Below are 14,126 nucleotides of genomic sequence, written 5' to 3' on the forward strand. Positions count from 1 at the left end.
GCAAGATGCAGCTGTGTTACATGTGCACCTAAGCAGCCAGTCTAAACATGTGCAGAGCAGGGAGAGAGTCTAAGGCAAGATGCAGCTGTGTTACAGGTGCTGCTACTTCACCTCTCATTTTGATGAGCTCACAGGAAGGGAGGAGTGCACCTTACAAGGAGTAACACGGAACTCACCAGGTTGGGATCATAGTATGCTTCCTGAGTCGGTGGGATGTTGCTGAGTTGAGTGATATTAGCGGGGAGCATTTTCGAGCAATTTATTAACATGTGTTCCAAACCTGTCAAATCCTAACAGAGCAAAATACAAATCTGTTATAAAACTATAGATAAAACCGTGGATTAAAAATAAAAAGTATGTGTGTACAAGGAACATCATACAGATTGAGCAGGTTGTATTTATGTGCACACATACACACACACAAACACACACACACACACACACACATCTAACAACAATTAATGGGGGGAAAAGGGCATGAATCTGGAAAAGAACAAGGAGGGAGGAACATGAGAGGAGTTGGAGGGTGGGAAGGCAACAGGGAAATGATATAATCTCAAAAAGGAAAAACCATAATAAAAGGTATGTGAGGGGCTGGTGAGATGGCTCAGCAGGTAAGAGCACCCGACTGCTCTTCCAAAAGGTCCTGAGTTCAAATCCCAGCAACCACATGGTGGCTCACAACCATCCATAACAAGATCTGACTCCCTCTTCTGGAGTGTCTGAAGACAGCTACAGTGTACTTACATATAATAAATAAAATAAAAATCTTAAAAAAATTCTTTAAAAAAAATAAAAGAAAAAGGTATGTGAAAGTCTAAAAAAATGGGTATTTTAAATGGTTCAAAAGCAATAAAATTCTTAAATATAAAACAGAAACATTTCAAAAGAGCACAATGAGACTATACAACAATAACAATTTCATCCTCATCTTAAAGAACACAAGGCTTGAGAGATACATTTCCACAAGTGACCCAGGGTCAACAAGAGAGAATGCTGGACAACTAATTCATGTTAGTATCTCCATGTATGAGTTTTGTATTCCTAAGGATTATGGAAGGAGGTGTGACTCCAGTCAGTCACACCTCCAGGCCTGGAATGAACCTGTCACAAGGATCATGTGCAGGTTATCTACCACGTGACTCTCCGGAGCCTCAGATAATAGATGACTAATCCCAATGCAATGCCACAAAAACACATTGCAAACATTATTTTAATTCTGGCTTTAATAAATGGATGTGTTACCAGTCTATACATTAAATATTCAGAATTCTCTTTACTTGAAATTCAGCAGAAAAAGAGGTAATATCAGAATTACAGCTTTTTTTCCTTAACACGTCACAAGCATAAGGCTAAAACAATACTTTACCTGCAAGCTTAAAGGGAGATCATGAATTCTCGTGGCCAGTGTTCGGATTTCCCTGTCAGACAAGACACCGGATTGGTCGGTGTCTACTTCATCAAAGACTTGGGAAATATTGAGGGGCTGAACTGCACTCATGAGGTAATAAAAATAGGAGAAGGCAAACTGCATGTCCTCAGAGTGACGCACCTTGTGAAATGAAGTCTTGTCAAATTCTTCAGGGAACCTGTCCAAATATAACACAGAGAGCTCTGGAGACCCCGGGGCACGTACAGTACTGCACGTCTATGAGAACAGAAGTCTGTCTTCATGTCTTATTTATACGGCACCTTCGACTCATCAGATATGAAGGCCACAGACTCAGTGGGGGCAAATATACAAATGCCAAGTACCCAGGCAGGCAACCCAGGCACAAGGAAGACTTACATATCTTGGAGTTCTTGCATAACAATCCTGTCAATCATGTGCGGCATGTGTGCAGGGACTTTCCTGGATGTGAATCCAAACTTGCTGTTGAGAATTTTATTGACATATCGGAGGGAGTCTGCGAATGTATCTTTTAGTTGCCTCCCCGTGTGTTTGCTATCAGTAAAGTACGCCAACTGGGTCTTCAATGACTCTTCCTCCTGAAAGGAGAATTCCACAACTCACAACTTGTGTTTAGTCCAGAGTGGATTCTATTAACAAGCGATAAAGGCACCACCGGGCCGTGTTAGAGAACGTGATAACAACTGGTCCCTAATAGTCTTCAAAGATGAGGGAAGTTCATGATGTCAGGTCTCTTTAAGGACCTCAGGCACTGGCTTGAGAGTAACAACAATGTGACGGGCCAGGTATGCATCAAAAACTAGTCGCAGAAAACATGACTTTAAAGCCAGTTTGGTACAACATTTAGAAAAATTATTTACATACAAATGATATAGTGTCTCAAACATCAAGCTATTTTGGCTGGTGACAAAGCATGTATTTGAGTTTTGAATATGACTAAAAGAAATTGAGCTCATTGTATGATAAGCTCACACTATGATAAAGATAAATCCAGTTAGGTAGAACTCAACAGTCCAAGAAAATTGGCAAAGAATTTGAACATATTTTAGTGGAAGAAATTTTGTGCTTCCCAAACTGAAGAAAACAACGTGCAGAAAAGACAAGAGCCAGTTCTGGTTAGCATACTGAACAGCAAGCGTTCCTGTGCACAATGGGACTGGGAGGTGGTGCCACATTTTAGGACCCAAAATTTTCAAGGATGAAACCTAGCAAGTCTACCAATGGAAATAAAAACTGAAGCATAAGATATGTTGTATTGAGATGCGGTAGCTGTAAAATGTTGCAAATGTCCAGCTTTAGGAAAAACATAAGGGCTGCCAAGGACTCCTTCCACACAGGTACTGAATCAGAGGCAACCAGGGAACTCGTGGATGGCCACTGCAGCACAGAAACCATATAGCTGGCTGCTTCTGCACCTAGAGAAAAGACCAGAGGACGGCCCTTCATCCATCTCAGGGAGGGAGATTCAAGCTCTTCCCTTCCTATGGCAGATTTCCTACTGCTTAAAAACTGCACTGGTCTACAGCCAAACGTCTATACTTTCAGGAAGTTAGGAAAGTGTATTAAAGGTCAGAACCTGCCACCCTCCACTCAAGTAGCAAGTGCCTAAAGTGTAAGGCAAAAGGATGTCTCCCAAAGGGGCTGAGAGGAACAAGACACACAGACCCTGCTTCAGCAACTTCTTTACTGTCCAACTTTTCTTGGCCTGTCAACTCCAACCCGTCTATGATCAGCTCACGGGGGCGGATTCCCGGAAGCCTTCCCTAATGCCTTGGACAAAGCTGAGGCCGTCTCCCTTGGGACCCCTTGCCCAATCTCAACAGAGATACCTTACGGCCACAATCATCAGCTTTGAATTCCCCTCCTAGTGGCCTCTCAGTCTTCCTGAAGAGTGACTGGGACTTGTGTTCCCCAGTGTTTAGCACTGTGGCAGCACCCGGAGGAAAATGACCCCATGTCATCGTGAAGGCCGGAAATGACATGAGGCCTGTTGGTCCCACTGATGTTGGAAATGCTAACGAATTTATCTGAACCTCAGGTTTCCTCAGCGGCAAGATGGTATCAGATCTACAGGTTAAGGAGAGACAGGATGTCAGTCCTGCTCTTTCCACCTGCCCAGCCTCCACTGGAGCTAAAATCCTTATTCACGTTTTATGTGGCATGTATATTATTAGGGTTACTGGGAAAAAAATTCAGTGAAAGTCACTCAAGAAAAGCACTTGCTTCCGTTGTGGTCTCAGGAAAATGCTAGATATAATGGTAGTCGCTATTACGTTACCACTTGGAAAGTTATTTATGTTCCAAGGCATGACAAAGAACAAGGCTAGCTCTAACTTACATCAAGAAGGTCTTGGAAATACTTTTTTTTCTCCCAGGGCAAAAAGCCTGGGTAATTCTGTTGCAACCTTCTGCCAGGCACTAATCCCTTTACAGGTACAGCATTGCCTTCTGCCCTGTCTCTCTCCTCTTCTTTTAGCAAGTGGCTTTCTGGGGAAACGATCAGCGGTGAGAGGTTCTCTTTGAATATAGTCACGCCTAGTGCAGGCTGGGTCAATCTTGCATTGGTCTCCAAGACCGGGGGTGGATTCAAAGCATGGTCACGGCCATTCACGGTCACTGTCTCCGCCGGGGCGGTCCATCTCTCTGATCTGTGTTCACCAGCAAAGCCATGTGGACGCTGGTGAGAAGGGTTTTCCTGCGGGACCTGCAGGTTGTCTTTTGTCTCATTGGTCCTAGCCTGAGGTCTCACTTCAGTATCTAGTGAATTCCCCAGGAAAGACCTCAGCAGGGATGACTTGGACAAGTTGTATCCTTTCAGAGTGATGTCTCCGCGTTCCAGTTGCAAATCCAAGTTGCTCAGCCTCACCTGGGCCTCTTTGGGAAGGAGTGAAATATTTACCCGGGGGATTTTCACCTCCTCTTGGAATCTCCCTGTTGCATTTACATCATGCCTCCTGATCTTGGGGAAGCGTTTCTCTTTGGGGACATCTTCAAAAGGGACGTCAGCCTGAGGAAGAGGTGTCACTGGGCTAACCAAACTTTCATAGGCCTTCTGAGTTGTAGAGTTCAGTTTGGGCGCCTCCCTCGTGTCCACCTCTACTGCTATCTGGATCTTGAACTCTTCGTCGTTTGCGTTTTGAAGAGTGAGGTTAAAATATATCGTGGTTGCGTTCATTCCACTGTGCATTATGAGGTGGATGGTTTTCCACTTGTTTGCAATGGATGCGTGGCGGATGATGGGGTTGTCGCTGTAGGTCCCTTCAACTCCTCTTCTGGCTATGTTTGCAAAGCTGAAATAAGACAGGTATTCACCTTTGGGGACAACATAGTGAGTCTGGTTTGGGAGAAGTGTTACTTTATACATTTCATGAAAATGATCTAGAGGAAAAAACACAAACATGGTTTCTTTTTAATTAGGCATTTTTACTCCCTGGCCTTAAGTCTCTGGGGTCAAGTTCTTATTTTCTAAAGATAACTTTAAATTTACCTTAAAATGCTCACAAAGTTTAATACAAGGTTTGGGTATATGGCTCATGTTACCATGTAAGGTGACCATAGCAATTTACATGGAATGTTAGCCCTGACTCGGCACAAAGATGTGGTGTGTGACTTTTATCAATAAATTTCAACTTTTTTTTTTTTTTTTCCCATTTGAGAAGAATTACTTTAGAGAATGACAACCATCGAGTGTCACTTAAAGAGTGACAACCATAGAGGTATCTGTGTGTTTAGCTATTTGTCCCTAATGTTTTCACTGCAACAAACATACCTTGTCCACAGTCACCAGCATCAAACCCGCAGGACAAGACGTTGCACGCTTGGTCACAGAACTTGTCAGCGAGCCAGGAGTTTGCACATCCTTGGTTACAGTAAGAGATGGTGTTTATTCCTCCACCAAACTGCCAGTGCTGTCCGGCTCCAATATTCCCGGTACCCCCGCCTCCTGCAACATACCGGCTCCCTGGAGTATTACCTGGAGGGAGGAGGAAGGGAGAATCTTTGGAGGACTTCCAGCCATGAAAGAGGACTGACTGCTCATCATGTTTGCTAGACTGATAGATACATGAACTGCAGCTACAAAGTCTCATCCCCGCTCTTCAGGGGACACTGTGTGTGTCCTCAGAAGGTCCCCAGAAGAAGTATGGGCTGGTAGAATACAGGTAGTGGCAGCTAGGGCGAGACAGCAAAACAGGTCACCTGTTAACAGTTCTGGGTCTGCTCTGCAGTGTTCGCTCCCTGCAGCTGCTTGTATTTTACAAAAGTGCACCCGACAAAGAACACTGAGACATAGCTGTGACATTTTGTTTCCTCATTAGGACACACTAACCAGCCATTTGTCTTCTAGAACATCAGGATAATAACATCTGTGTACTTTCTCTTTCTCGGCCCCCCCCCCCCAAATTCAAATGTGTAATAAGTAATGCTCTAGAATGTAGTGCTTTTGGAACTGAAAGCTAGTAAGTGAACACATTTTAAAAAGTGCCAACATCAAGTCCAAGGGTACATGGCAGTTTGTGGGGGTGGGGAAGCTGGGGGTGGGAGTGGGGTGGGGAGAGGTGGGGAAAGTGGCATGGGGGGAGTACTAAGTAGATAAGCACGATTTCTGCTGCAACTCATTTCACATCGTACTGGAGTTTCCCACTGAAAGTTACTATACTCCTGTAGAACCAGCAAGAACGATCCTTGGTTTCACATAATTAAGAGTATCCTAGATGCTTTAAGTAATAACAAAAGATATTTCCAAGGGCGGTGCCTACACCAGAGAGGTGCCTTCAACAATGGATCCCATGAATCAACTGGGCCATACAGCAACACCGACCAGGGATCTCTAGATTCTAGCGTGTCAGCAGCACGTGTGCCTAGGATTAAGGATGAGAAGATGAACAGGTCCCAGCACATCCTCACCAGAGCAGTCTCCGCCATCCCAGTCACAGGCTGAGTTATTACAGGCCTTATCGCAATAGCCGTCTTTAATCCAGGAGCCCGGGCAGCCCTCTGCACAGTTTGGCACAGGCCATGTCAAATAAACCTGTGACAAAATCGAAGAGAAACTACAGTAAGTTCTGACACTTTTTACTCTTGAATTAAAATTTAACTGTAAAGTAGCCTGAAGAAAATCTGGTTTCCCACAGACTGGCGGCTGATATTCGGCGCTGCCTTAGGTCGGCTGATGCCCACTGGAGCATTAAGCCAGCCGAGCTGGCTGCTGATGGTCACTCATGACACCCATGGTGATTCCTGGGAACATCTGCTTCAGGAACAAAGACTCAGCCACGGATTAGTGTTAATAACATGCCCCTACTTTGACATAAAATACCCAATGTCAGACTTACATGTGAGTATAAAAACATGCCAAAGGAGGAAGGGACTCTGTCACACTCACTCTTTAGCTATTGACACTTACTAGTAACCCCTGTGTACAATCACACATAACCGGATTGAAGGCTGAGGGAAATAGAAGATGAAGCTAGGAGCCGTTATCTCCATTCGGAGGCCATGTTTAGACAAATTACAAATTACTCTAACATTCAGGGCTCCTAATATGAGTTGTGTGGTGTATGATCACTTTATAAGTTAAATCCACGAACAATAAACACACACCTTCCCTTTTTTTTTTTTTTTGGTTCCTTTACACAGTATACTTATTCAAAGTTTACTTTAAAATCTAAACTGAAACTAGAGCTTGCCAATAGCTAAAAGTCTGGCTCTATGGAAGTTTGGCTCTGTAGCATATGTGAGTTCCTGGGCTGATCCCACAGGGGGGCAAAAATCCAGTTCAGTGCAGACAGGAGGTCAACCCATACCACCTGATTTAAACCAGCAGCTCCTCCCCCACTCCCCCAACTATCCCCAAGACTGCCGTGTGTGTGTGTGTGTGTGTGTGTGTGTGTGTGTGTGTGCATAGCTTGGTTTTTGAGACAAGATTTCTGTATGGCCCTGGCTATCCTGGAACTCACTCTTTTAGACCAAGCTGGCCTTTAACTCACAGATCTGCCAACCTGGGATTAGAGGTGCCAGCACTGCCAGGCTCACTTCCCACTTCTTTAAGCACTATTTTAAGCTAATTTTCTATGTTGGGCATTTTCCTGGCACTCTAGCTGCAAGTTTGTTGCAAAGTGGATTTGTTATAGCAGAAAATACAAAGGGTCAAAGAGGAAAAAAAAAAGGGAATTCTGGTTATCTGAGACTAATTCTGGTTATCTGAGACCGCGGGAAAGCAATCTCTATGTAGTCCTCTTACCGCCTAACTGCTGACTCGGAAGTCATAAATGCCTGCTTGTTAATACTCAAATACAGAAATGTGCACATGGATTTCTGCTACAGATTTTCTAGCCAGGCGCCCACCTATCTCTTACCTTTTGACCTTTGGAGTGGCTGTAAAAATCATCCGGCCAAACATCCTTACCAAACATGACATCGTCATTTAGATAAATAAACTTCTGGGACAGCCCTTCGATGCGGTGAATGTGACTTTCAATAGCAGGGGAACTGAAAGTAGGCAAGTGGCTCAGATTTTGGAAAATGTCCTTTTAACAGAAAACACACACAGAGGGCAAACGTGAGTGGCTTTGATTTGGTTGGGCATTTTCAGCAAGGGGGAAAAGAGGAGTGTTAATTCAAAAAGACATGGAGGCGGAGAAGGGGAGAACGACGAAATCGTGACATCACTGTACCACACTGAAACCACAGCCTCGCTGTATGTGCAAAGTCACCCACCTGGTGGGTCACTATGGTCACTCGAGGGTTGTCAAGGTTCAGCCAGGATGGAATCTGCCCGTTGGTGACAATGAAAATGTTGCGTACCCATGGGGCGTGTCTCTCGATAGATCTCAGTGAGTACCTCAGCTCTTCGTTATCCTCAAAGCGGCTGGCAGACACGTCCTCATCCTGCTTGGACTGGGAGATGGGAGAGATAGTGGGCACAGAAAGATGTGAAGTGAAGCATCTACTCTAAATGCCAGCTCGTCTTCATCCTATGCCTGCTCTGCTCTCAGAGGGCTAAGTTTTATGTCAAGCTGACACAAGCTGGAGCCATCTGAGAGGAGGGGACCTCAACTGGGAAATGCCTCCATATGATCGGGCTGTAGGCAGGACTGTTGGAACTAATTAATTTCTTTCTTTCTTTTTTTCCTTTTTGTATTTTTCTCTGTGTAGCCCTGGAAAGCTATCCTGGAATTTGCTCTGTAGACCAGGCTGGTTTCAAACTCCGATATTTGCTTGCCTCTGCCTCTAGAGTGCCAGGATTAAAGGCATGTGCTATCTAGCCTGTCCAAAGCTTTACTTATTTTTTGTTTACACTGGTGAGTGACTGTGAGTGTATGTGTATGCAGGTGCCCTAGAAGGCCAGAGAAGTGTCAGAACCCTCGAAACCAGAGTCATAGGAGGTTAGAAACCATCTGATGTGGGTGCTGCAGGCAAAACTTCTCTGGAAGAGCAGCAAGTGCTCTTTACAGCTGAGCCATCCCTTCAGCCTTATTCCTCTCAATAAGCAGCAAACCAGCGGTAGAGAACGGAGGTTTGGAAACATTCTAGTCAGGCCACCTCTCAGTTAAGCCCTCCTCTTCCTCGTAATACATCGATTTGTGAAATGTTAACAGTCTAATTCCTCAGCCGACCGCTCCCCCAGCTGTGCAGCTCTGGCAATGGCAGATAGTCTGAGTCCCTGTCCTGGGCTGAAGGAACCTGCACTCCTTACCTGGCTGATGGCACTCAGGTCCCACAGCAGATACGCAGGGCTGATGGTCAGCTCCTTCCCGTTGATGGTCATGTTCTTCTTGGTCTGCTTGTTCAGCTCTTGGAAACCCTTGGGGTTATTCAGTTTCAGAAGAGCGACACTGGCCTCCGAATACAGCCGCAACTGAGAGGTTACAGAGAGACACGTGAGCTCAGTGAATAAACACAGATTTACACTTATTTATTCATTTGTTGATATATTCACTTATTTGTTTCTGAAACAGGGTTAGGCTGGCCTTAAACTCCTGGCAATCCTTCTGCCTCAGCCTCCCTGTGCTAGGATTATACAGGTGTGAGTCATCACACTCAGTCTTTAAACTTTTAATCTTGACACATAAAGACAGTATCACAGACCCCAGTGTGACCCAGATGACTACAACAATAAGGGTGGAGGCCAGTGTGAACAAGACACCCCGAGTGTCAGAGCCACGCCACAGTGCCCACAAGAGATGCTAGATCTCCTGAGAGGGTGACGCTTTTATGAAATTCGTCTAATTTTTCAGGGCTGGCTTAAACTAAGGAGAAACCACCCCACTGAAGACAGAAAATCCTCCTGCTGCACTGGCGCCTCTACCTTCTTAATCTATAGGGCAGAAATTAACACACAAGTCTAACTCAGTTCTTAAGCAGTTCCTGGTGGCCCCCGAGCCAGAAGAACCATAGGATTCCATGTGTGGCCTTCCCTCCTTTTGTCATGCATGCCGTCAACTGTTTTATTTTGTTTTGTTTGCTTTTTTGAGACGGTTTTGCTCTGTAGCCCGGGCTGGTCTTGAACTCTGGAACCCACAGAGATCTGCCTGCCATTGATCGCCCAGGCGTTTGTTTTTTTTTTTTTTTTTTTTTTGAGACAGGGTTTCTCTGTGTAGCCCTGGCTGTCCTGGAACTCACTTTGTAGATCAGGCTGGCCTCGAACTCAGAAATCTGCCTGCCTCTGCCTCCTGAGTGCTGGGATTAAAGGCGTGCACCACCAATGCCGTCAACTCTTAACCCCCAACAGTGTGCACACGGTCTCCTGCCTGTGCTTCTTTACCCTGACTGTCCTGGCACACATCAGGACTTCAAGAAGTCAGCCACCATAGCTGTCATCGTGCCTCTGTGCTGGGGAACGGGAAGCGGTGTGCTTAGGTGCGTTCCCATCGCTCCCTGCAAGACTCTGTGCCCCTTCCTTCCATTTCACGGGTTCCCACCACACCTCTAAGATCCCCCTAGAGTGAGGAAAATCAATTTCTAGAATAAATAAACAGTACTGTAATATTATAATTTATTGTCAAACTTGAATGGGAAAATACCTACATCCTAATGTCGCCTATCAAAATTGTTTTTACCTTGGAAGTAAATTTTGAAGCCTCACAGAAATGGCGCCAAGCTACACCCTACGCCCCCTTTACTTTTATTTTTGAGACAGGATCTCACTGAGGTGCCTGGAGAGGCCTTGAATTTGCAATCCTCCTACCCCACAGCCTTGAGGCAGATTACAAGTCTGTGTTACATTTTAACTTGGTAATTATAGCATTTTCTCTACAATTACTATCACTGACTGGGCACGTAATGGGCACCAGACACTGCCTTGGGCAATCACTGTACCAGGGTTAGAGTGTAAATTGAGATCTGCACTGCTCTGAGCCCTAATGGATCATCCACCCAGGCTCGCGCTGCCATAGCAGAGCTGGCCTGTGAGATGCAGGGATGGATGGATGGGTGATGGCTAAGCAGGTCCCCGTACTACACGTGGAAGGCTGGACTGAAACGCTTGGAGATGCCACAGAGGCAGGCAGTCTGTAAGCTGGCTGGGGTTTCCAGGACCTGCTGCCAGCTGAGCTGAGTCCCATAAGTGAGAACCTGACCTTTCTGAATCCAAACAAAGGGGCATTCCTCTCTCTGCTCTGCTCTCCTCTCCACAGGCGGCAGTCCGGGATCGTTAGCCAGTGTCAGAGCAAAACAGGAGCCAGGTGTTCACCAGGTTCTGTGTAAACTGTTCCCTTCCCAGCTCCTATGGAGTTCCAAACCACTGCAGAGAAGGTAACTATCCCTGAAGGGCTAGGAACTTCCATTTTGAGACAAACGAAACAAGATTTTTTTTTTATTGTTAACCAGTAAGTGTAAAGGTTTGTTGCTGCTGCTGCTGCTGTATTAATGATATAAGGAAAAAAATGATATCTGGACGCAGTTGACTTGACTCTCGTGTGTAAGTGAGTCTCTGCTTCCAACACAGCACCATTCATTTAAATAGAAAAAAAATGCTTGAAAGTCTTAAGACAACCTGAGAATCTTAATGAAAGAGCCCAAAATCCAGAGCATTATTTTTAAATGACATCTAATTTTATAATTCTTCCAAAATGTATTTTATATGAGTCCACTGTCACTCTTTAGACACACCAGAAGAGGACATCAGATCCCACTACAGATGGTTATGAGCCACCACGTGGTTGCTAGGATTTGAACTCAGGACCTCTGGAAGAGCAGTCAGTGCTCTAAACCACTGAGCCACCTCTCAAAAATAATAATAATAGGGCTGGTGAGATGGCTCAGTGGGTAAGAGCACCCGATTGCTCTTCCGAAGGTCCAGAGTTCAAATCCCAGCAGTGGCTCATAACCATCCGTAACAAGATCTGATGCCCTCTTCTGGAGTGTCTGAAGACAGCTACAGTGTACTTACATATAATAAATAAATAAATCTTTTAAAAAGATAATAATAAAAATAAAAATAAAAAATAAAAACAAAACAAAACATAAGATTGAGGCAGGATAACAAGCATGAAGTGGCCTCTGCTGACCACTAGGTGGCAGCCTAATCCTGCAACTTTTATTACTTGCACTAGAAGCATCTGTTCCTGGAAAAGGATCTGAGATGTACCTTGATCCTGGATTTTTACTTAATTAATTAGTTTGGTAGCAAATGCCATGCTGCTTTCTGGTAAGGTTGAGTAGCTGTGGTTTCTGATGGAACTTAGCTGGAACTCCTGATTGTCTGGTCACCAGTTCTGCAGAGCTGGGACTGCAGGCCTCTCCAAGTTTTAGGCAGTGCTAGGGACTCAGCCTGGGGCTCTGGTATGCTATGCTGGCATCCACCCTACTGAGGTATGTGCTTAGCCTCAAAATTGTCTAAAATACCTGTAAACATGTTTCTACCATTTGCACTATTTCTAGGAAGAATTCTTAGCACTTATGGAGAGAGAGAGAGAGAGAGAGAGAGAGAGAGAGAGAGAGAGAGAGAGAACACGAACCTCAGCTGAAAACCACTGAAGGCTGGGCAATGGTTGCACACGCCTTTAACTTCAGCACTAGGCAGGGGCAGACGGAGCTCTGTGAGTCTGAGGCCAGCTCAGTTTGTTTCTCAGGATCCACGCACATGGTGGACAGAACTGACTCCTGAAAGCTGTCACCTCCATACATGCACATTGTAGCATGTGTGTGTTACATGGACACACACACACTCACACTGTAAATAACAAAAGTTTCCTTATAACTGATTATCTATTTCCTATATCTATACAACTACACTCATGTAAAATTTCTCAGCCAAAGGTGTTGTGGGTGGGAAGGTTAAGGAGGCTCTGATCCAGAGAACAGAAGCCCGGATACTGCTACACATCTTGTGAGCATAGGACACTTATACTGGGGTAAGACCGTTAGTACAGAAGCGAGCAAACCTGTTGTAGGAGAACAAATTCCAGAGCGAGGCCGAGGCTCTCCTGTAAGACATACCCCCCCCCCCAGCAGCTCTTTAAAGGCCCCAGAGCTCAGCAGACAGAAACAGTCTTTAGTTTTGGCTTTTAAGGCCCCAGAGCTCAGCGGACAGAACCAGTCTTTAGCTTTGGCTGATTTGGTTTTCATATCATTAGGATGTCCTTTTAGGAGGTCTACCTGGGCCACAGTGTTGAGGACTAAAGACTCACATCTGAGAACGAGAAGGCACAGGAGGCTTCTGTGACAACCAACACCCTACCCCCCAAAAGTAAGAGCCTACAGAGGAAGCCATGGAAGAGGATTCTTTAACAACTGTGATGGGAGTGCTGACGTGGAGCTCTGCAGTGATGGCTTCTGGCAGGTGTGTGTGTCAGGAAAAACTGACCCCGCTCCAGGGAGGAAATGGGCCACACAGATTGGACCTGGTTGCTTTTTTTCTGGGGTATGGGGTGGGGGAGGGAAACAGGTCACAACAGTGGGGTGAAGCAGACCTGGGAGGACTGGAGAGTAAGTGATTGTGATCTTGGGGGGCATTATGTGAAATTCCCAAATAAACAGCAAATATATGTTAGAAAAAAAAGAAGTCCTTAGGATTAAAAACGCTTCTGCTACTGCTAGCGGAAAAACAAACTGGCAGTGTTTAGTGAGTTGATAAGTCAAGGGTGCAAGGTTTTAAAGTGTCCTGAGGGCTGTCCCAAAGCTAAAGCTAGTTCCACATTGCTGCTTCATCTGCTGACTATTTGTCCAAGAATAAAACAGTAGGGAAGGACAAGGACTAAAAGCCAAGTGCATGAGATATTTTCATGGAAGTCGCTGAAGGTGTCTTAGAAGTAATAGTGCAGGGCCAAGCATCCTTTACTTAAAATGCTTCAGACTAGAAGAGTCCTAGTGTTAAGAGCTGGTTTTTGAGTCAGGGTCTTACAGTCTGGAACTTGCTATGGAGGCCTCGAGATCCCTGGGCCTCTGCCTCCTGAGTGCTGGGATTAAAGGCAGGCTCCTCTATGACACGGTATCTATTTTGTTTCAGAATTGGCAGGATTGAGCAGCACTCAGGAGACAGAAAGATCTTGCAGTTGCTAGGGCTACATAGTGAGACCCTATCTCATAAAAAAGGAGAGAGAGAGAGAGAGAGAGAGAGAGAGAGAGAGAGAGAGAGAGAGAGTCGCTGAAGGAGGACTCCCTTTCATTCTCTAGATTGGTGAACTATTTGGGGGATGAAACTCAAGCCTTTAATACCATATACATATAGCCTGAAGATAATTTAACACAATTGAAATAACTCTGTACATGAAAC

The 14,126-nt window shown here is 45.1% G+C and overlaps 1 protein-coding gene across 1 annotated transcript in view; it reads right to left on the bottom strand.

The window, feature by feature from the left end:
• Positions 1 to 14,126, bottom strand: part of Gnptab (N-acetylglucosamine-1-phosphate transferase subunits alpha and beta) — a 71,227-nt gene that overhangs the window by 11,314 nt on the left and 45,787 nt on the right. Inside the window, exons 8-16 of the mRNA XM_021204748.2 lie at positions 9,108 to 9,269; positions 8,129 to 8,308; positions 7,768 to 7,938; positions 6,317 to 6,440; positions 5,181 to 5,384; positions 3,750 to 4,789; positions 1,790 to 1,989; positions 1,370 to 1,589; positions 177 to 290 (exon numbers count right to left, since the gene is read on the bottom strand). Coding sequence (XP_021060407.1) covers positions 177 to 290; positions 1,370 to 1,589; positions 1,790 to 1,989; positions 3,750 to 4,789; positions 5,181 to 5,384; positions 6,317 to 6,440; positions 7,768 to 7,938; positions 8,129 to 8,308; positions 9,108 to 9,269 — 2,415 coding nt within the window. The remainder of the gene's footprint in view (positions 1 to 176; positions 291 to 1,369; positions 1,590 to 1,789; positions 1,990 to 3,749; positions 4,790 to 5,180; positions 5,385 to 6,316; positions 6,441 to 7,767; positions 7,939 to 8,128; positions 8,309 to 9,107; positions 9,270 to 14,126) is intronic.

This window comes from Mus pahari, chromosome 9 (genome assembly GCF_900095145.1).
Source record: "Mus pahari chromosome 9, PAHARI_EIJ_v1.1, whole genome shotgun sequence".
Classification (NCBI taxonomy): Eukaryota; Metazoa; Chordata; class Mammalia; order Rodentia; family Muridae; genus Mus; species Mus pahari.